Genomic DNA, 23547 nt, shown 5'->3' on the forward strand with positions numbered 1-23547 from the left:
CGTGCATGCTAGGTGCATTGTGCAATTGTTATGCATTGTACTTCCGACTAGATTGGGAAATACATGCTTTCCCCTTTTGTATATAAATATTCTGAGTTTTATTTATATTAATTTATTAAAATTGTTGTATTGATTGCACTTCTATGTGCCCAGTTTGTGAAGGAACCATGCGGACGTGTATGTTTCCCGCCAAGCCAGGATGCATCCAAGCAATGCAGTTTCCATTACGCCTCCAAAGTGCATGCACGTTTTTGTTGTAGTGCTTCAAATTATAGAATTAATACATTATTTTCCCTTGCAATATATTTGTATTACCCACCCGCATATAGTATGACCCCGTGATGTCCTTCTGTCCCCATCTCTGTCAATCTCATCCATTCCTTCAGTGACCTGAACAAGTGAACATCGCAATCAAATCACCAATGTCTCTTCTATTTATTCAGTTTGGTAGGTCGAGTATTTCCAGTGTCTCCTCGATCTAATTACCTGCAGTGGGGTACGCGACACCTGGGGGGGGGGTGAATTTGGTCAGGATATGGCATTTTGCAAAACTGTGTTCAAAATGTTCGTATACCATTTAGAAATAAATCCCGACAAATAATTTTCCAGCCGTGCGCAATTTAAAGGTCTTGGGTGAGGTTTAATGGGACAAAGTTAAAGGCGCAACCCACACTATAGAGAGGCGTGCCATTTAGGACCTTCAGGCGCACCGAATAACGTTGAAATTTGATTGAATTTACGCTCGCCCAGTGCTTCAACAGCCAGTACGATGGTGGAGGGGAAGGGAGGAAGGTGGAGGGAGAAGTTTTGCCAACTTTGAGCGAAGCTAAGCGTCAGTTACCGGCTAGCTCTGAAAGAAAAAGTGCGCATATCTCATGAGCTCTCATTGCAATCAATTACTTTAGCTAGTACATATTACTCTTTAGTACAGTCATCATGGGTAGCAAAAAGAACATCCACAATGACAAAAAACAGCAGTTAAAGATGGCAAGCAGTCAAAGACGACTAGCCAAGACCTCACCACCTCTCACTCCACCACTGCCCTCACCTGCACCTCTGACAGTGACAGAGGTAAAGGACAACATTAGACTAAACAATTCAAAGAGGAAGATTAAATCCAAAGAAGAAAGCAAGAGGAAAAAGATCAAGGCTATACAGGAAGAAGAGAGAAGAAGGGACATCATATGATGCTGGAGGGGGTGCCCTACCAACATAGATTGGTGAGGGGAATCTGATGAGGAAAGAGAAGGCGCCCACTGCTGGAAAATAAACCTCTTTCCAATTATTTAAATACCCTGAAGACCCCCAGCAGTGAGGTTTCATATGAAGAAACCGCCAAAGGTGCAAAAAAGCAAATTATATGATGGTGTCTGTGCGTCGTCACTACTGTGATATACTTATACTTTAGTTTTTCAGTATTTAAAGTACTTATAATTAAGATATGTTGATGATTTTTACTGTACTTACTCATTATATAATAAGAATTAAGCCATGAAAAAATCAGTCAAATTGGTGAAACTATAAGCAAGGTACAGATATATTTATATTTCAAGTTGCCATATCTCCGTTCGATATTCATATTTTTTTTTAATCATAAAAAATCTAAAATACATTAGATTTAGATGAAACTTACAGGGAATAATACTTTTAGTAACTGCTAGGGCCGATCCTTCGAATATTTTGAATAAGATGAAAGAGTTCGGAGTAATAATGGAAACAAGACAAAAAATATATATATTTTTCACGATTTTTGCCGGACATTAAAATTGAAATACCTGTATGCAAAAGTATAAAGGAAATTGTTCAATTACTCAATGACCGGCCCTAGGTGTGCCTACTGACTAATCATAGCCAAAATATAAAACAAATTGGTCCACGTATTATGGTGCTGTGCACTTTTAAATGTCGCTACTGGTATACGTACATGTGTACATATGTACATGTGTACATACATCATTCTGTTTCACCTAAAATGTAGGCAACATGGATACCTATTTACCTGAGAAGTTTCAGCTCTTTACTCTAAATAGTTTAGAAAATGACCTCCAGGTGTCGCATACCCCCTTAAGAATTATTTTGGTGGCTGCTCTTTGTATGTATATGTGTGATTCACTATGGCCATGGATCACGTGTTGGATTCGTGAACGACAGCTATTACCCTTCCTTAATTAAAAGAGCTCAGAGGGAGGGGGAGTGGAGGGGGATTTTGGTACTGGAGACTTTACACGCACACACACACACACACACACACACACACACACACACACACACACACACACACACACACACACACACACACACACACACACACACACACACACACACACACACACACACACACACAACTCCCCGCCCACGAGAGTTGGAGTATTGTATTACATATTTCTATTAAACATTATGCATAGATTATAACTCTTGTAGACATGCAGGAAATTCAAGTAAATGTGTAGATGTACTGTACAACGAAAATTGATGTGTCATTCTGTATGAGTGTGCGTACATGCGTGAAACAGGCGTGAATCTTCTAGAACATTCTAATGCAAATTTGCATATTAATTTTATCAATTTATTTGTAATGCGAAAGTTGAATGAATGGGATATAGATGTTATTACTATCAAAATTTGAATTATTGTATAACTGAAATACGAATGAATGTAAATTTCTGTGTGCAAGGAATAATTGTGGAAAATTAATAAGCAACTGCCTTGGGGCACGCCGTCCACAGCGTGAAAGCATCACGCAGGCAGACTGACTCGAGCTAGCATACTTAAAACTTGTGAGAGATATTGTGTTAGACAGATACTGTTAATTTCGCTGTGAAAATAAAAAGTGGTGAACAAGTGAACACTTCATCGTTTTCTACCACCTTTATTGAACCTACAGGAGTAACGACTCGCAGCACAGCGATACTGAAATTATTTCAGCCCTAGGCAGGATTCGAACTCGGACCGCCACGCCGTATTAGCGGTGTGCACGCGCGTGCGTCCGTGTGTGTGTGTGTGTGTGTGTAGTGGAGAAGGAAGAAGATTGGGAGGGGATGACACACCAGGGAGTGAGGGAGGAGAGGAGGAAGGGAGGGAGGAAGACAGGGTAGAAGAGAGGGGAGTAGGAACAACAAAGAGAATGAGGAAGTAAAGTAAGGATAAAAGGAGAGATTGAGGGAGTGAAGGAGTAGAGGAGGGAAGAAAGGAGAGAGTGGGAAAGTGAAGGAGGGAGGAAAAGAGAGAATGAGGGAGTGAAGGAGGAGAAAGGAGAGAGTGAGGGAGTAGAAGAGGGAAGAAAGGAGAGAGTGAGAAAGTGAAGGAGGGAAGAAAGGAGAGAGTGAAGGAGGAAGGAAAGGAGAACAGGAACGAGGAAAGAATGGAAGAATAGCGTGAAGGAATGAGGGAGTAAGTAATGGTTGGCTTGGATGCCCAGGTCCATCCTCCCCTCTCCCCCTCTCCCCCCCTCAACATATCTCCCACTCTCCCCCTTCACCTGCACGTGGCGGCAAAGGTGTGTGTTTGTGTAAAAGAAAAGAAAAGGAGAGCGGAGTATTTTTGTGCGAGTTGGTACCGCCGCTTAAACACGTCACATCCACAAGAAGCTTTGAAAGCATTTTCCCCACTTCATATACTTCGTTTTAGCCAATGCAAGGCGGTTTTATTTAGCTTAGAGAACCCTCCATCTTCCCTTTTGTTCTCCAGTGAGCTGATATCAGTATGCAATTCAATATATAACTATGAGGCCTACGACTACACATGTGACTAGAGGGAAGAACATGGACATTCCAAGAATGATTTATGAATAACATATAGTGATTCATGATTCATATACTAGGCCCTCGATAGTTAAAGACCACCTTCTTATTCCCAGTCTTGCCTATATAAAACCGTCTAGCGCCAGCATGAGCGAAAACTGAAAATGCTATTTCACGAAAGGAAGTGACCGCAACAGGGGTGGGGTTAGGGATGGGGGGTCAAGAGTATCTTGAGTACCCTCTTCGGTGCCATAACCCATCATAATGATTTTGTTGTGGGTACGCCTGGGCAAGGCATTTTATTTAATCTTTCCTCAAAGGTTTCGAATAACGCCTATATAAAGTTTCCATTGTGTTCTTGTTAAAACAAAATGAAAAAGAGAGGCGACTGGCAACAAGCCTGCCCGGAGGCGCACTATAAAAGAACGAGCTATTCATTGGTACGATGTTTCGCCCGTTAGTGATTTATCGAGTACTTGATACTTGATCAAGTTCTACTGAGCGAAAGGTTGTGCCAATAAAGACTTCATCCACGCATGGTGCTTTTACACTAAATCAGGAGTAGTGATCAGATTCTTTATACGGGATAGCACTGTCCTTCCGAGGACTTCCCGCCTCATAATAATGTCTACATTGGCCCTATTAGATGCAGACAACTGAACGCATCAACAAGAAGGAACTATCAATCAACATCACAGACAACACCATAAGCAAACACTCTACTAAAGTTTACACTGGCCTGCGTTTAATTTTTTTTTTTTTTTCAAAGGTCGAAGGTTTTTCAAGTGATTTATAGTTTTTTTTTTTGGTGCGCTGAATCCAAAAATGCCATCCGTTTCCTTGGATCAGGTCTAGTTTTTGAGATATGAGAAGTGCGACTTTTGGGCCTTGTATAGTACTAAGTATAAGGAAAACGAGGCTGCAGGTATAGCCTATTCTTATTTTTTTTTTTTTTTTGCATAAAAATTATACTGTAGCACCCCGAAACTGATACCGAAACCTAATGATGTTTTTGTTTACTTTCAGGAAACTGAAACCGAAACTGAAACTGAAACTGATTGACTACATTGACAAAATGCATTGACAACACTGAAACTGAAAATTGTTTAGAAAAGTGTGATCTCCAATCAATGTGACTGATTTTATAAGAATCTGTGCTTTTTACAAGAATCTGTGCTTCTTGTGTTTCTATTTTGGACACGTATCTTAGATTGACAGAAAATGGAACGCAAATGCACAAATCATCCTGATAGGTTCTGCTACATACAGTATGTGGTAATGTGATTCTTCCTCGTCGACTAGCAAATATAACTGATTTTGTGAAGAAGGCATATCATGCTTACTTTGGAGTTAAGCTTGGGGACCAGGACAAGCCAATTGCCCCCCATGTTAGCTGCAAAACATGTGTCGAGAGCTTGCGTGATTGGAGAAATAAAAAAAGGAAGAGTATACCATTCGCTGTTCCAATGGTTTGGAGAGAGGGTAAAGATCATGTGTCAGACTGCTATTTCTGCATGACTAATCTTAAAGGAGTCAACCGCAAGAACAAGCATTGTGTTCAGTATCCTAATGTTCCGTCTGCCATACGACCAGTCCCTCATGGTCCAGGCCTGCCCGTTCCCGAGCCAGATGTTGCAATGGAATCTAGCTCTGAATCGGAATCTGATAACGCACTAGACAGGGCAGGGGGTGGAGAATACATGCCAGAAGAGAATGACCGGCCAGTGTCTCTAACACAAGCAGATCTCAATGACCTGACACGGGATCTAAACCTATCAAAGGAATCAGCACAGCTTCTGGGTTCTCGTCTTCGTGAGAAAAATTTGCTAGCACCTGAGACAACATTCTTTTGGTACCGAGAGCGTGAAAGAGAATTTAGACAGTTCTTCACAACCCAGAAGGACTCGTCATTAGTTTACTGCAACAACATTGCTGGTTTGATTCAATCAATGGGGCTGGACTATGTTGCTACTGAATGGAGACTGTTCATCGACTCTTCCAGCAGAAGTCTCAAGGCAGTCCTCCTTCACAACGGAAATAAATACTCTTCAATTCCAATCGGTCATTCGGTGCAAATGAAAGAAACTCATGACAACATGGATCAGCTACTGTCTGCTCTGAACTACAATGACCATGGTTGGTTGATCTATGGAGATCTTAAGATAGTTGGATTGGTTTTGGGACTACAGGGTGGGTACACAAAGTATCCATGCTTTTTGTGTTTGTGGGATAGTCGGGCTGATGATCAACATTTTGTGAGACAAGAATGGCCACCACGACAACGTTTGGAACCTGGTTCACACAATGTTCAGGCTCGTTCTCTTGTTGAACGAAACAAGGTCTTACTCCCACCTTTACATATCAAACTGGGACTGATGAAGAACTTTGTGAAGGCAATGGACAAGGACGGCATGGGATTTACTTTTCTTCAGCAGAAGTTTCCTCGGATCAGTCTGGAAAAGCTTAAGGCTGGCATCTTTGATGGGCCTCAGATAAGAGAACTTATGAAGGACTCAATGTTTGACGATGCACTGAATGCAGCTGAGCTGTCCGTTTGGTGGTCGCTTAAGTCAGTGATAAGAAACTTTCTAGGAAATAACCGAAGTGCAGAATACGAGAAAGAAGTCGATGAGCTCTTGAACAGCTATCAAAAATTAGGGGCTCGCATGTCAGTCAAAATGTACTTTCTACGGTCCCACTTAGACTATTTCCCTCAGAACTGTGGTGACTTCAGTGAGGAACAGGGAGAACGTTTCCACCAGGATATTCGTGTCATGGAAGAACGCTACCAAGGCCGGTGGGATGTGAACTTTCTTGCGGACTACTGTTGGTGTTTGAAACGAGACGTGGTGGCTGCCCAACACAGGAGAAAGTCACTGAAAAGGCCCTTCATCCATGATTAGATTTTCTGTAATATATCCTCTTTATCTTCTGAACTATGCAAGAATAATTTATTTCTTTTGTCAAGAATTTTTTTCCAAAATTAAAGGGAATAAATAGCACTAAATGGCGTTTTTAATTATTTTTACCGCCCCGTATCTCAAAAACGTGACCTGATTGAACAAAATGAGTGTGATTTTTAGATTCTGCATAGCAAAATACCCTAAAATCAGTTATCAGATGCTTTACCTTTGAAACTTCGCAGGCCAGTGTTATTAGTTACTGTGAAGATCGCAAACGGCTATAACTGCTGGAGACAATAACTGTCAGAGGCAAGGTCTCGTCCTTAAATCTTAAGGTGAACATGATATCTAGCATTCCATTGTTTAATTCTTCACTTGGAAAACAGGCCCGGTTTATGAGATTCTGTCCGTCACCTTCCTCCTCTTCCTCCTCCTCCCACTTAATCTTACAATTTTTCATTGTCATATGATGATAAGAACGCACAGGTGAACAGCAAGGAAGGAACCGAGTGGTTACGCTGACCAGTACGGAGATTTATTGACCTGCTCGTTTGTCCCCGTCAACTATAAATACAACACTAAGCGCCTCATTGCGTACGTCAGACTAAGCGTCCAAACATAATCACATATTCATGAGTATAAAGCTCATTGTTGCAAGCCTAGTTTAGATATATAACAAAACACACGTACTTTTACCTAGTTTAGATGCATTACATTACGCAAGTACTGTTACCTAGTTTGGATAGATAACATAACGCAATTATTCATTTACTTCACCTCGCTGGTGTGAGTGAATGTAAATAAAAACAATACGAAAAAGTTGGAGGACGTTATCAACTCTTAGCCCATTTCGTCATATACCTCATACTTATATCTTGCTGTTAATTGGCTTCCAGGAGATTATTTTCCAACGCTGAATAGAATCGCTAGGCATTCATAAACTCCCGCTAATCTGCCGTTGTTGGTCCAATTGTTGACCTTTGTGGATCTCTAAGGTTGGACCATAAATTTAGGCTCTCTTCTCTAGAAAATAATAATTCAGTTTTGGTAATACAAGATAAAAGTTTGTCTAGAATCCGAGTCATTTCATCATAATATAGGATGATATAATTTCGGTACCAATTTATCTTTCACATTTCTGAATCCTGTTTCTAGTCTCTATACACTAGTTTTTTGGAAACTTCTACCATTCAGCATATATAGTCTTGAAGCCTCGGTCTGTTCTCTTAGAGTGCTTGTATTTTGTTCAACCGGTTGTGCGCGTTGGTAGATTATCGTATTCAGAGACATTTATTATTCAATTTCTGATAACAGTCACGGATCACGTCGTCGTTGAGCTTTAGTGTCAGCTTGAAAGATGGAATCTAAAGCATTATTTAAAATTGCTGCAGTAAAGTAATCATAGGTTTCAATGTATGAAGTGAAGACAACGTATCCAGATTGATGCAATGATTAAATTTACTCCAGTTTCCTGCCTCTTCTTTCCACTTAGGACTGAACTGACCTCCATAGGGGATGTTTGATATACCATACATTTCAAAGTGATCACTACAATTCAGAACACCCTTTAACATACGTTTGTATACAGTCCAAGTCATCTTCATCGTCATTGTTATCAGCATCATATAATTGATATCACCATTATCAAGACGTGCGCATGTTGAAAATTGAAACTGCACAGTACTAGGCTTGTGACGTCATGAACGAATCACGGAGCCGCACATTACCTCATAAATCCTGAACTTCTGTGAGTGATCTCAACGTGTGATAATCATGGACTACTCAGGGCCACAGGCTATTGTCATCGTTGAAGCCAATCTTGCCATGAGTGATGACGAAGACCCAATCGACATGTGGCCTCCGCTTCCGTCTTACAACCATCACGCTCAAGGAAATTCTCCTGCATGTGGCAACTTTGCACCACAACCATTTACCCCCAGCCAAACGTACTCTAAATAAAATCTCCAATAATAGCAGCCCACCACCTCCTGCTGCTAAATCATCAGAGCCACGAACTTATGATACACCATCTCCCACGAACTTATGATACACCATCTCCCACCCCTACCTCCCTAGCCTTCTCCTATACTTCACCGTCACAGGCTCCTGCCTTTGCCCCCAGTGAGAAATATGTCAAATTAGCCTTCCCTGACAGCCCAAGCTGCGACGTAAAACTTTAGTGGCTCTCCAACATTGCCAAATCTTTCCGTCTCGATCGTGAGCAGGCTGAGGTGAAGATGTCAGCTATTACAGCTCGTTTCGTCTATGTTTCAAAACAACGAAAAGACATCATTAAAAGTATCACGAGTGGGGAAATATTATCTTTACGCCTAATCATTCAGGACTCCACGGAAAGACCACGTAAATTCCCTACATACCTCCTCACTCGCTACTCTGTCAGTATCGACCCTTCTCATACCAAGAAATACCCAGGCATACATACAGCTCGCAGATTCGTCCAAAACGGGACGCCAATCAACTGACTAGTCATCACGTGGAGCCTACTTGAGCCACCGCCGCCTACCTTTGAGTTCCTTTTCCTACCTTTCCTCTCTGTGAGCTTCACAAAATGAAAGATGAAATTTCATGATACTATAACTGCTGGGACTTTAAACATATCTCTAGATACTGCTCCGCTCCCGCGAAATGTGCTTGGTGCGCGGAAAGCCATGACACTCGTTTCTGCCCTCACCGTACACTCACCCCACCCACCACGACTGATGACTCTACCTCTACCCCGAAACCCTCCATCGCCCCACCACCAGACACATCCCGGTGGAAGTACCCCCCCCCCCCCCGATGCCATAAACCAGGGGTCAACGTTTGGCATGGCTGTACTAAGCGAACCCCCACGGCCACCTCTCAAAGACCTGCACCACCACTATCATCACTACCACCACCACTTCCAGACACCTTCCTCACGACGCCTAGCCCCACGGACTCTGCTGAAGTACAAGCTCTTCGCCAAGCTGTTGCATCTCTCGAATCCCGCTGTTCAGCCCTCACGAAGCAATTCGATGCCATAGATGCCCGTATCGAAATCTTAATTAACCAATAGGCTACCGCAGCAACCACTCTTGCCACTCTAGTCGAATCTCACAAAGCTGTTATCACCTCTGCCACAGCCCTTACAGAGCGACTTGATACAGTTGCCTCCCATCTTGAGAAATTCTCGTCGCCTTTAAACTCCTCCACCCATGCTCCGCCTGGCAGCACCCACATTCAAACACCAACCCCATCCGGCCCTCGCAAAACGCATAGTAGTAAGATTCTCTGATCTCGTTTTGCTTCACGTCTTTTCCTGGAATGCTTTCGGAATACGCCATAACACGAAACTCCCTGCACTCAAGGCATACGTCCATCGCCATCACCCCCAGATCATATTCATTCAAAAAGCCTTTCCCGGTGGTGCTCAGCCATGCGACACAGCACCTACGCTGTCTGGCTATGTCTTGTACATACATCCAGTCAAGAATGGCCTCACGTCCATGCACCCATGCCCACACAAGCTCCTTCGATGCTCCAGGGGTACTACTATGACCTTTCAGTTAATTGAAGTCACTGTGGGCAATGGTAAACTTCGACTTTGGAACGTATACTCTGCCCCTGGTGTTATTAATTTCGTTGCCCTCCCAGTACCCACAAATCGTGGAATGATTTATATGGGGGATTTCAACGCTCGACATCCTGCTCTTGGTGATGCCTCTCCTGCTCCCAACCGTAGTGGAATGCCTCTACTCAACTACATACATCGCTACCGACTCACACGATGGGAAACTGGTGGAGCCACACATGCACGTGGAGGCACAGTTGACCACATCATCACGTCTGGCCTCGTGCCATCCCGTGTCGCCTGTCAGTCAATTCCTTCTCTCTTCTCCGACCATATTGCTCTTAGTTTATACTACTCCATACCATCTCGGATTCCAACTCCTCATCACCGGACCCGCATATCCATTCCTCCTAAATATTGCCCTACGTATATTTCGTACATCTCTAGTCTCCTTCCCACATTTGACTTCCTATCCCCCGACGCACTATACACGTGCTTAGTGACTACCACACACGACATCTACGGCCACTATATAACCAAATCTCACCTACAGCGCCGCCCTGTACCTCACTCATGGACGTTGGACCATCGTATTATCCAAGCGGAGAGAGCTACACAGACTAGCGGTCATACTTTTCAGACGCAACCCACACCTAACTCTTTACATCAGTACCAAATAGCACGGGATAATATGGTCGCCCTCCAGAACTGTGCCTACACAGAGTCTTGGCAGAAATACACTGATTCCATAAATCACCAGACTAGTATCGCGACCATGTGGCGCCTCGTAAAAAGGGTCGTTAAGAAGCAACCTCCCTGCGCCCTCCATCACAGTCCAGACGCCTACGCCCAGGACCTCATTACTTTATGGTCGTCACAGTCGTGGACTAACAATCTTCCTACGCATATCCAAGAGGCACTCTCCACTCGTCGCAACGCCCGTAATCTCCTCCTAATGGCTGCACTTCTCCGCCCAGATGAAGAAAACGACGTTCCGATTACGGAGAATGAATTACGACTAGCCATGGCTAATACAAAAACTTCTGCCCCCGGGGATGACGGCATTACATACCAAATGCTCCGACTTCTACTGGAAGTTCCTGGCAACCCCCTCCTTCGTCTCTTCAACTTCTGCCTCCTTCGAGGACATGTGCCTACAGCCTGGACTTCAAGCATAATTGTCCCGATATCAAAACCAGGTACTGATAAATTCAGACCCATTTCCCTCACTTCATACTTCAGCAGGGTGCATGAACGCATCATCCTTGCCCGGTTCATGCATCGTCTACAAGGCCAACTCTCCCCGCAGATGTATGGTTTCCTCCCACATCGAAGTACGCACCACTGCCTTACTGAACTCTATACCTGCCTCTCTCCCACCAGCGTAGTTGCCTTCCCGACCTGAAAAGTGCTTTTGATGTAGCCAACCATGAAATAATTCTTGACCAGCTGATTACCTTCGGAGTGCAAGGAAACCTTCTCCGGTGGATTCGGGGATATCTGAGTAACAGGAAGTCACGTGTTCTCTTTCGAGGTGTGTGCAGTTCTTACGAGCAGTTCAAACTCAGTACCCCGCAAGGTGGCGTACTAAGTCCTTTTCTACTCAACGTCTTGATGCACCTATTACTTTCACTTCTTCCTAATGTTCCCAGTACAACTCTCCTCTGCTTCGCGCACGACATCTGCATCCATTCCAACTCGCCCGCTGAACTCCAGCTCGTCCACAATGGCTTCTACACGTCAACTACCGCTTGTGGTCTCATCATTTCCCCTGAGAAGAGCAGAATATTTTCATCTCGTATCCTCCAAGCACTGCCGACGTTCTACATGGGAGGTAATGCTATCCCTCATTGCACACAGTATACATACCTTGGAGCACCAGCCCGGATCACTCCAGCCATACCCACTCGACAACGTATCCATCCTTTTGTTAAAGATCTCCTTGATCGTCTAAAGGCCCGTTTTATCCCTATCAAGTGGCTTGCCACAAATTTCACCGGCTGTTCATTACCATTGGTCAGGACTCTATACACTACATTTCTTCGATTACTCGTTGACTTCTTATCACCTGCCCTTTGTCAACTTCCCAGGAGAGCTTTGGAACCTCTCGAAATATTCCATAACAGAATTATGAGATTTATCTTAGGTTGCCCTCCTTCGACTCGCATCATTGACATGCAAAGTGAGAGAATGTATGCTAATATGGCAATTCTCTCCGTAAAATGCCTTCGATCACCATATCTGTCCCCAAACTTTACTGCTACTACCAGGGCGTCGCTGGAACCTGACGATGCACCCCGCCTCCCACTTCGTCCAGGAGGCCGCAACCTCGTCACTACAGTGTGCAACACACTCAGAAACCTTGACCTCCACGTCCCTGAAGAAACGGTTGAACCCGGCTTACACCCGTGGCGAATCTCCCTCCCTAACGTCACCTTCACACCAACCTCCAAAGATGACCTTCCTGCACTCCAAAAGCAACTAGCACTAGAGACCATCGACAGTGTATCCTCAAAGATCCCTGCAGCGCATGTCATCTACGTTGATGGCTCAGTACAGGCTGATGGAAGAGCATTATGTGCCATGTATTCACCCACCTTACAGCCACCTGTGGAAGCTGGATGGATTGGATGCAGGTTACCTATCACATCAAGTTCCACGTTTTGTGAGCTACACGGAATCCTCGAAGCAGTAACATATCTTGTAGACTGTGGCCTCAATGGTGTGATCGTTTGTGACTCCCAACCTGCTCTACACGCCCTCTCCTCACCCAGACCCAACTACTATCGTGCCGTGCAGGCCATACTGACCCAACGCGCCGTTGCTCACGAAGCATCTATGGCCGTGTCTTTCATGTGGGTACCTTCTCACATCGACCTTGCTGGCAACGACCCGGTGGACCGTCTTGCCCAAGGTCTATATATACCAGGTCTAACCACTTCCGACCAAATTTCGAGGGTGTTGGCGCAGCGGACCCGTGACGTCACCTGGCTGCTCAAAGTGGGGTTCGCGCGTCCCATCGCTGTTAGTTGTAGCTGTTTCATTGCATGGACATCTTGCTGCCTCCGCTCGCACCGCTCCACGCAATTAGTTATATTCTGACAATAAAGATCTATATATGCCGGTATATATAGATCTTGACAATATGGCTTATTGTGCCATTAAGGGTTGTGGCTCAAACCAAAGAGTAATGAAGCCAAATGTTAATTTTCATCGTTTCCCTGCAAATACACACACACACACACACACGCACATGTGAACGTGTACACATATAAGCACACACGACGATATCTCCCCTTCCCGTAAAATACAAGTATATATAAACACACACACACACACACATACACACACACTCACACACACACATACATGTGAACGTGTACACATATAAGCACACACGACGATATCTCCCCTTCCCGTAAAATACAAGTATATATATACACACACACTTCAAAGTTGAAACGACTTGTTGGCGCGATTAGTATAGACTCAGACTTATAACTCTGATGTATCGGCGGTACCTAGTTCGAAACCTATCCAGGGTTGACATAATTTCAGTATCGCTGCGCTTCGAGTCGTTACTCCAACTCTCGTGGGCGGGGAGTTGGGGATGTGTGTGCGTGTAAGTTCATAGATCGGACATTCGAGCTCTGAGCTCTCTACCGAAAGGGAAATAGCTGTCGATCACGAGTCCAACACGTGATCCAAAAAACCAAGATGAATCACACACACATGTGAACATGTACACACGACGATATCTCCCCTTCTCGTAAAATACAAGTATATAAATACACACACACACGCACACACACATGTGAACGTGTACACATGTAAGCACACACGACGATATCTCCCCTTCCCGTAAAATACAAGTATATAAATACACACACACACACATACACACTCACGCACACACACACATACACACACACACACACACATGTGAACGTGTACACATATAAGCACACACGACGATATTTCCCCTTCCCGTAAAATACAAGTATATAAATACACACACACACACATACACACATACACACACATACACACACACACACACACACACACACACACACGCACACACTGATAATAGCAATGAGCTAGAGAGAGAGATAACGGGGGGGGGGAGTATAATAATTTTAGTCTTCCTTGGCGTTTCACAGTTTTCTTCAGTGTTTCACAAAGAGAAAACGGAAGCAGCCAGATGACGTCAGAAGCTGCGCAGAACGGCTCAAACGGTTAGACCTGGTGTATATAGATCTTGGTCTTGCCAAAGCAGCCGGTGCCTTCGTCTTAGACGACGAACGCGAAGTACCCTTTTTCATATGCCTCAAAAACAGAATACACGCAGCCACTCACGCCTTAACAACACGCCGAAGGGATGCGGAACGAGCCACCAGTGTCTCAATGCAACACCACGACCACTTCCTACCTAGCCGCCACAAGTATCGCCGACGCGGACCCATGGTACGGAGACACAATGTTGTCAGTGCTCGACTCAGACTTGGATATAGACCTGTATGGCAAGTCGTCCAGGCGGAAGATGTGCCACATTACTCATCATGCAGACTGTGTAACCGCCCTAATGCCAACACCCTTGAACATTACTGTCTCCAATGCCCCATTGTGACGGACAGTATTCCACAGAGAGAAGACGTGATAACTGTATGTAAATATTTACTTAGTGACGATAACTACTCCTAATTCCCCACCCCAGTTTTGAGGGATTTTGATCGTTAAATCCTACCATACCTCCTTTTGTGTCTCCTCACATAATACTATAACTAATGAATTATTGTTTGTCGTCCTTAGACGCAATGAATTTATTAAACGGTTGACCGTCTTACCAAGGCAGCCTATACCCACGTCTTGGACAACGAACGTACAGTGCTCTCTCTATCATACCGTAAAAAACAAGATACACACAGCCACTCATGCCATGTCGACACACCGAAAAGATGCGGAACGGACTACCAATATCCTCATACGACCACCTCCTACCCAACCGCCACAAGTATCACGACGCAAGCCCATGGCACGTAGGCACAATGTTGTCAGTACTCGGCTCAGGCTTGGGAATCGACCTGTGTGGCAAGGCTCCCAGACGGATGATGTGCCACAATGATCACCATGAAGGCTGTATAACCGTCCTAACGTGAACACCCTTGAACATTATTATCTCCAATGGCCCATGGTGACAGACAATATTCCCCAGAGGCAAGGCATGATGATTGTATGTAACACTTACATAAACACGATAAAAAAGATGTACCTCTATCTCGCCATCCCCATTTCGGGGAATCTTGAATGACTATTACATTATGTTTCCCTTTAAAGAATGTGTGTAATAGATGACATGTCCTCTAATACAATACTGTAATTAAGGTACTATTGTTTGCCGCCCACGGGCGTAATAGATTTAATAAAACCAAAAATCTGCCGTTACTCTTTTGATTGTTAGTTGCCATTTTTCTAGCTGCATTTCCTAGAGTTACATTGCTTCATCCTCGACTTCTTACTACTTCTGTTTCTTAGTGTTCTTTGAGAACCTGGTGCTTCCTCGTGTCTGCTAGCAGGCTAGACATCTTGAATGTTTGTTTTTGTACTTTCGTCTGTATTCGTTTGGTCTTAGCTGTGGGACGGAGTTCATATTTTGTCACTCTATCTTTATTTTTTTTTATTTTTTTTATTTTTTTTAACTTTTTTGGCCTCTGAAACAATGTCACTGTATGTCTTTTTCTAGTTCACTTATTTATTAGTTTATTTGTTTGTTTATTTGTATATCTATTCTTATATTTGTTTATCTATCTATCCGTCTATGTATTTGTTCATTTATTTATTCTACAAAGAATGTCTGACTAAAAAAAAAGAAACAAATCTATATGACTAATCTTATCTGTGACGTTTACAAAATGCGATGTTCTGTAGATTACGTCGATTATAGAATATGTAGAATTTTGCAGAATCTTTAGTTACAATTTGTAGGAATACTGATATTCCAACACTTTGCGTCCGAAATTCTGTGGTCTCTATAACTCCCCACTCCCCCTCCAACAGTAAAATCTAGCCCCTAGAAGGGTGGGTGGGTGAAGAATTCCTCCCTGATTGAAAACTACGTCACCAGATTGTCCCATTTCGTTGTGTACAATATCTCTACATTTCCAGGTTCAGTTTCTCCACTTTTCATTATTGCTGGTGGCGCAATCGGAAGCGTGCTCGTCTCGCATTTTCTTACTTATGGGTTCGAATCCCGCACTTTTCTCCGATTCCCAGTAGTGACTGTTGTCTGCCCCAATAGTCCCTAAAGTGCATGGTAGGGCAAAGATGACGACTTCGGCAGCAGCTACTCAGCGCCTCCAGACGTAGGCTTCTCATCTTGTATTCATGACCTCTTAGGTCATGTCAATTTCGATAGTATTCTTAGGTGAGTTCTTTCATGTAAAGTGGAGGCCTTAGCTGCATCAGTATCTCCAAGGCTGATTTCTGACATGATAAGATACCCAATGTACCATGACCTTGATTTGATGTCGTTCTAGGTGGATTAATGCTACTCATTTAGACGTTACCAGGTATTTCACGAACTTAAGCCTCTTTTATATTATCTGTAACCTTTCTGGAAACCGTGTGGTTGGCAAGTGGTTCTTTAGTCTTTATTTTGCGTTCATTTTTGTGATTTTTTATGTTTATTTATTTATTTATTTATCTATTTGTTTATATTTTATTTATATATCTATCTGTTTATTCATTTGTTTGTTTATTTATTCAATCATTAGTTTATTGTATTGCTAACAGCTTCTTTTCCCCCAGCTTCTTCATGAATAAACTGCTGACAATTGGAGATTTCTCCTCCTCTTTCTCCCTCCTCCTCCTCTTCCTCTTCCTCCTCCTCCTCTTCCTCCTCCCGCCTCCTCCGCCTCGTCCTCCTCCCGCCTGCTCCGCCTGTTCCGCCTACTCCGCCTCCTCCTCCTCCTCCTCCTCTTAAGAGCTGGTGACATTTTATTATGTTCTACTCCTGCCAATAGCAAAGTTTACATTTATACCAAGGGGCATGCCGACTACGAACAGGTTAAAACTCACACACCCACACACATACACACAAACATTCTCTCTCACTCTCTCTCTTTCCTTCTTCTTCTTCTTCTTTTTTTTCTTCTTCCTTTCTTTCTTTTTTATATATACAACCTTCTCGTGATGGATCTAATGGTATATTGTCAGTCCCATGCTTTATCACTGTAAATCATTACAGTTAACACTTTCCGTACCAGGCACGTTTACCGTCATGGCCGTCGTCATGCTATTTCATTCAGCTCCATGACCTACCCACACAGACATACACACGCCTACAAGTAGAGAACAAGTCATAAAACAAAGGAAGTCACTAACCTCTCGGAAGAAGGCTGAGTAAAGAACACAAGCGTTTCTGCTTGGCGTGCGCAAATCTGCATTGCATTCCAGTTGCTGCACCTTCTCCTGTGGCTGCTGCAGAAGCTGTTCATCATAATGTGACACCCTGTAGCCAGTGCCAGCACTGTGGCATTCTGTCAACTTGCAAGACTTGGGTGTCCTATCATTTCCCCAAGTTCCTCTCTCAGCTTCCGTTTTCTTCTCTTTGTTGGATTCACCTGTTTTCAAAAGTTTTTTCCTTTCTTCATCGTCTCCTTTTCCTTCATTTTTAATTTGTTTTTCACCCTCCGCTTCTGTTCTCTTTTCGCTATGCAAACCGTCCTTTTCCGAAAGTTTTTCATTCTGTTCCTCAGATCTCGCACCATTGGAAAAATAACTGTTTGTCATTTGTTTTCTACCACCGATCTCACGGTCATTGTGGCTCGTCCATTTGCTGCGGTTCAGACACTCGTCAGTCGTATCACTCTGATGTTCACGTCCTGACTTAAGGTCGATCTGTACTCGTTTGTCCCCCCAATTCCCTACCAGGATCTTCAGATCTCCCGAGGGTGACCCGTTGTCCCCCATGGCCAGGCTAGTTTGTGTCAGGTCAGCCGAAGTCAGGTCAGGTCAGATCAGGTCATAGTTCTGACACAGCTCCCTGGAAAAGAAAAAGAAAATGAATAGGAATCAGACGTAAATAAGGTCAATATATATAAACTAAACATGAAAGATTACGTGATGACCATATCTTCACTATCCCTTTATCTCATCCAAAATTCACCTGGACGGTAATACCTCTTCATCACAGTTAAAATGTCCATGGCTCATATTTGCATTTTATTTTTCGTAAACATAAGATATGTTGGGGGTATACTTAAAATTACTTCTAAGATACTCTTGGGTCTACCTAGCCTTTGCCTCCTAACTGTTGGAGTACTACCTGCTCGTTGTGCCCCTGCTTCTGCTGAATGTAGATCCAACGACCGAGTGTCAGGAGGTATAACCTGACTCTGGTGTGGCAGGCTAACAGCCTCCTCACCTTAAAAACTCTGTTACTGAAACTGGAACATTACCGGACGGACGGACCTAATGGTAGCGACCCTGGAAATTATCATGGAAATGGGAGACACGGAAATGGAAGACTCAATTGGAAACAACCCCTTCAAATAGCAACTTGGAATGTGCAAAGTCTTTATCGACCAGGACTAGGAAGAAACGTTGTAAATGAATTAAAGAACTGCAAAGTAGATAGAGCAGCCTTGCAGGAGGTGAAATGGCCGGGAATAGGAGAGAGCAATATAGAAGCAATATAGAAGCTTTTGTATAGTGGATGTGAAGATGGGGTACATAGAGAAGGAGTTCCAATGTGCAATAGCCCCAAAGCACAGCAAGCGTTAGTTGGATGCAAACCAATAATTGAAATATTACTCAAAGCACGATTTAAGAGCAAGTACATACATACATATAACAAAGGCTTTCCCCCCCTTACACGGGAGGTAGCCAAAAGACAAAGGCATAAAAACCACTCCCAACCATTCCATTCCTTACATACTCCACTCCCATCTACCCTCTTCCCTCCATCTTATCTTGGCACCTCCTGGGTGATGGGTCATCCCTGCACCTTGTCCACTGCCCTGGGTCAGAAGCAGTGTCGCAACACACAGCACATCCACAGCAAGGCCGCTTCATTAATTTGGCGACCCCCCTCTCCGTCTCTTCATGCATAAAAGGAGAAGACGGGGAGAAATCCCTTCGGGCTGCGTCAATTTATTTCTCATACATACTCCCTCACCCCTTATCCCCCACCCACTCCCCCTCATGCATCACAGCATCATCCATACACAACCCTTCTCCATTCACCCCTATCTTTTGTCCTCTCCCGTCCTTCCTCAATAGATATTCCTCTCTTTCGTAATGCCCCTTTTACCTTATCCATCCATTTCATCCTAGGACGCCCCCTCATGTTCACTCCTTTCACCTCTGCCCTCCACACCTTTTTTACTAACCTTTCTTCACTCATTCTTTCCATGTGTCCAAACCATTCCAATACTCTTTCATAAATCCTATCTCCCAACTCCCTTTTCACCCCTGTTCTCTTCCTCACCTCATCATTTCTCACTCTATCCAGCCTAGTAACCCCTATCATACTTCTCAGACACCTCATCTCAAACACATTCAAACTCCTTCTCTCTTCCTCTCTTATGCTCCATATTTCTGCCCCGTACAGTGCTGTCGGCACAATCACTCCTTCATACAATTTCCTCTTAGCATCCATTCCCAAATGTCTATTTCTCATTACATTTTTTAATTCCCCAAGGCATTTACTTGCTTCTCTCAATCTACATTCTACATTCTACAATCTACATTCTACCACTCCTCCCTTTCCTACCACATTCGCACCCAAGTATCTAAAACTATCCACTTACTCCAGTCTCTCTCCCTTAATACTCACTTCCAGCCTGCTGCCACTCTCTCCCCTTGCACAGCTCATCACTTTACTTTTACCCACATTTATCTTCAGTTTTCTTCTTTCACACACCTTCCCAAACTCTATCACTAACTTCCTCAATCCCTCCTCTGATCCTGGTACAAGCTTAGTGTCGTCACCAAACAACAACTGGCTTATCTCCCACTTTTCTCAATTTTCTTTAACCATCTCCAACTCCAGACCCACTACGCTTGCATTCACCTCTCGCACCACCCCATCCATGTATAGATTGAACAGCCAGGGCGACATAACACATCCCTGACGAAGTCCCATCTTTACCTCAAACCACTCACTCTCTCCACTTCTAATCCTAACACAACCTCTACTACTCTCGTAAAAACTCTTGACTGCTCTTAACAGCTTTGCTCCTATTCCATATATCTGCAGTATCTCCCACAGTGCCTTCCTGTCTACCCTGTCGTAAGCCTTTTCCAGATCCATAAAAACCCAAAAAACATCCTTACCTTTTCCTAAAAATTTCTCACATATCTGTCTTACCACAAAAATCTGATCTACACAACCCCTACCTGTCCTAAACCCACACTGTTCTTCACGAATTACTCCCTCTGTTACTCTCCTAATCCTCTCAATCAAGACCCTCCCATAAGCCTTCCCAACTACACTCAACAAGCTGATCCCTCTGAAACTACTACACTCACAATTGTCCCCCTTTCCCCTTGTAAAGTGGAACTATACAAGCACTCCTCCAGTCCTCCGGCACTCTACCCTCTCTTAAACAAACATTAAATGACCTCACCAGCCAGTCCACCATAACTGTACCTCCTTTTTTCAGACATTCTGCATGGCATCCATCCAACCCAGGTGCCTTATCTGCTCTCATCATCTTAACAGCTGATTTCACCTCATCCTTCCGTATTTCTCCTTCATTTTCCTTATTTATTACTCTCATTTTCTTAGCGCTTCCCACTGCAACTACCTTTCCCTCCCTATCCTCCTTCACATTTAGCAGTTCCCTAAAATACTCTACCCACCTTCCCCTCACTGCCTTCTCTTCCATTATCATCTCTCCATCTGCACCTTTTACCTTTTCTTCTCTACTTGATTCGCCTCCTCTTTCTCTTATATATATATATATATATATATATATATATATATATATAAATGTATAACATATATATCATATAATATATATATATATATGTATATATATATATATATATATATATATATATATATATATATATATATATATATATATATATATATATATATATTCCAACCTACAAGTCGATTAGATGGTTTGGGTCCATAGAAACGTCACTAAACTACATACAATATCAACAAATATTAAATAACCTCACCAGCCAGTCCACCATCATTGTACCTCCTTTTATCAGACATTCTGCATGGCATCCATCCAACCCAGGTGCCTTACCTGCTCTCATCACCTTAATAACTGATTTCACTTCATCCTTCCTTATTTCTCCTCCATTTTCCTCGATCATCACGGTCATTTTTTAGCGCTTCCCACTGCAACTACCTTTCCCTCCCTATCCTCCTTCACATTTCGCAACTCCCTGAAATACTCTGCCCACTTTCCTCTCGCTGCCTTCACACACACACACACACACACACACACACACACACACACACACACACACACACACACACACACACACACATAAAAAACGCACACACACACACACATTTCATCACGCCGACCACCATAAGAGAACTTAGGCGAGGAAAGTATCCAAAAGATTAAGAAATGGAGGGAAAACATTGAAAATAAAGAAATTGCTTTAAAAAAATAATCCAACAACAAATGAAGGATAATGCAAAAGACACAATTATCCAAGTAATTGATGAAAAAGCAAATTGGGTCAGAGACACAGTGGATAGGAAAAAATGTATTGTGGTATATGAGCTAAAAAAAAAAACATGGTTTGACGAGACTCATGAGAGAAAAAGAAGAAAAAGAGACGGCAATATAAATCTAAAAGAAGTTCATAAGGGAGCGCAAAATGCAGGTAAAGACTTTGAAGAAACATATAGGATCGGTCGCTATTCTAAGGATAGAAATCGACCCCTAAAGATAAAACTAAGATCACAAATGGCAGTAGAAAAGATATTTGAAAAAGTAGGTAACTTGGCAAGGAGTGAAATATACAATAAGATATAGATAAAAATGGAAATGAGTACTGAGGAATTAGAAAAAGAAAAGACACTAAGAGATGAAACAAAGGAAAAAACGCGAAAAGAATGGAGACAGAAAGCAAGGAATTCCATTGGAGAGTAATCGACATGAGACTGAGGAAATGGTACATCAGAATGAGCGAACCAAAGACAGAAAAAAAAAATGGAGAGAGAAGAAAATTAAAATTAGCCTATACCAACATCGACGGATTAATTTCAGGACTGAATGAACTTAATGATTACCTGCTAGAAGAAAAGCCAGACATAATGGGAATTATGGAGACTAAACTAAGGGGCGTAACACCATCCATCGATGTTGGAAATGGACTATATAATTAATGGATTAAAAACAGAGACAAGAAACAGGGAGGAGGAATCATGTTCTTGGCCAAGAAAAACTTGAATGTGACAAAAATAGCGGAGGGCAAAGGTAATGTAGAACTGATCATGATAAAAGTCGATGACAAGAACATGAAAAGTAGAAAGTTTGTGGTGACTTATGTGCCTCCCAAAACGAACGCTTGGAAAGAGAACGAGCATACGAAAATGTTAAAATATACAAGGCAATCATTAAACGAGATACTAACGGCCGGGGGTACTCTGGTAATTATGGGGGACTTCGATTGCAAAGAAATTTGTTGGGAAAACATGACAGTGCGAGGAGGAGACGACTTGTGGGTAATGTACCACTATATATGACCATGGAATACACAATGACTCAGTGGGTAAGTGAAAACACCAGATACAAAAAACAACGAAGAGCCGTCGAAACTAGATTTATTCTTTACAACAGAACATGAAATTGTGGATAAAATCCAATACAAGACACCAATCGGAAAGAGTGACCATATACTCAATGAAACTGAACTAAAGGAAGAAATATACATGGAGAGAAAAAAATCATAAGAAAGGAAGATTGATGTACAACAAAACGGACTTTGCAAAACTAAAGAAATTCTTCCAGAATGCAAACTGGGAAAATTTTTACATGGAAGAGACAAAAATGGAAGAGAGATGGAATATCTTGATGGATAATTACAGTGAAGGGGTAAATAAGCACGTACCAAGACAGAAGCAAGAGAGAGTGTACATTAAGTGCTGATTCAACAAAAGATGCAGTGAGGCAAAAGACAGAAGGGACAAAGCTTGGAAAAGATAAAGAGCCTGGAAAATGGCAAGTCTATATAAACTATAGAAATGAGTATGTTGAAGTGAGAAGAGAGGAAAAAAGGAACCATGAAAAGGATATTATAGATAAATGCAAAAAGCAACACAAACTATTCTATCGATACGTGAATGGTAAACTTAAAACCAAGCAAG

The 23547-nt window shown here is 42.9% G+C and overlaps 1 protein-coding gene across 3 annotated transcripts in view; it reads right to left on the bottom strand.

Moving 5' to 3' along the window:
• LOC143025477 (trehalose transporter 1-like protein) overlaps nt 1–23547 on the bottom strand; it is a 134251-nt gene that overhangs the window by 63797 nt on the left and 46907 nt on the right. For all 3 annotated transcript variants that reach the window (XM_076185201.1, XM_076185199.1, XM_076185200.1), the window contains one exon: nt 17580–18240. In XM_076185201.1, the coding sequence (XP_076041316.1) occupies nt 17580–18167 (588 nt within the window). In that variant the 5' untranslated portion in view covers nt 18168–18240. The remainder of the gene's footprint in view (nt 1–17579; nt 18241–23547) is intronic.

The sequence above is a fragment of the Oratosquilla oratoria genome, chromosome 5, assembly GCF_046742065.1.
Source record: "Oratosquilla oratoria isolate Oo_2021 chromosome 5, ASM4674206v1, whole genome shotgun sequence".
Lineage (NCBI taxonomy): Eukaryota > Metazoa > Arthropoda > Malacostraca > Stomatopoda > Squillidae > Oratosquilla > Oratosquilla oratoria.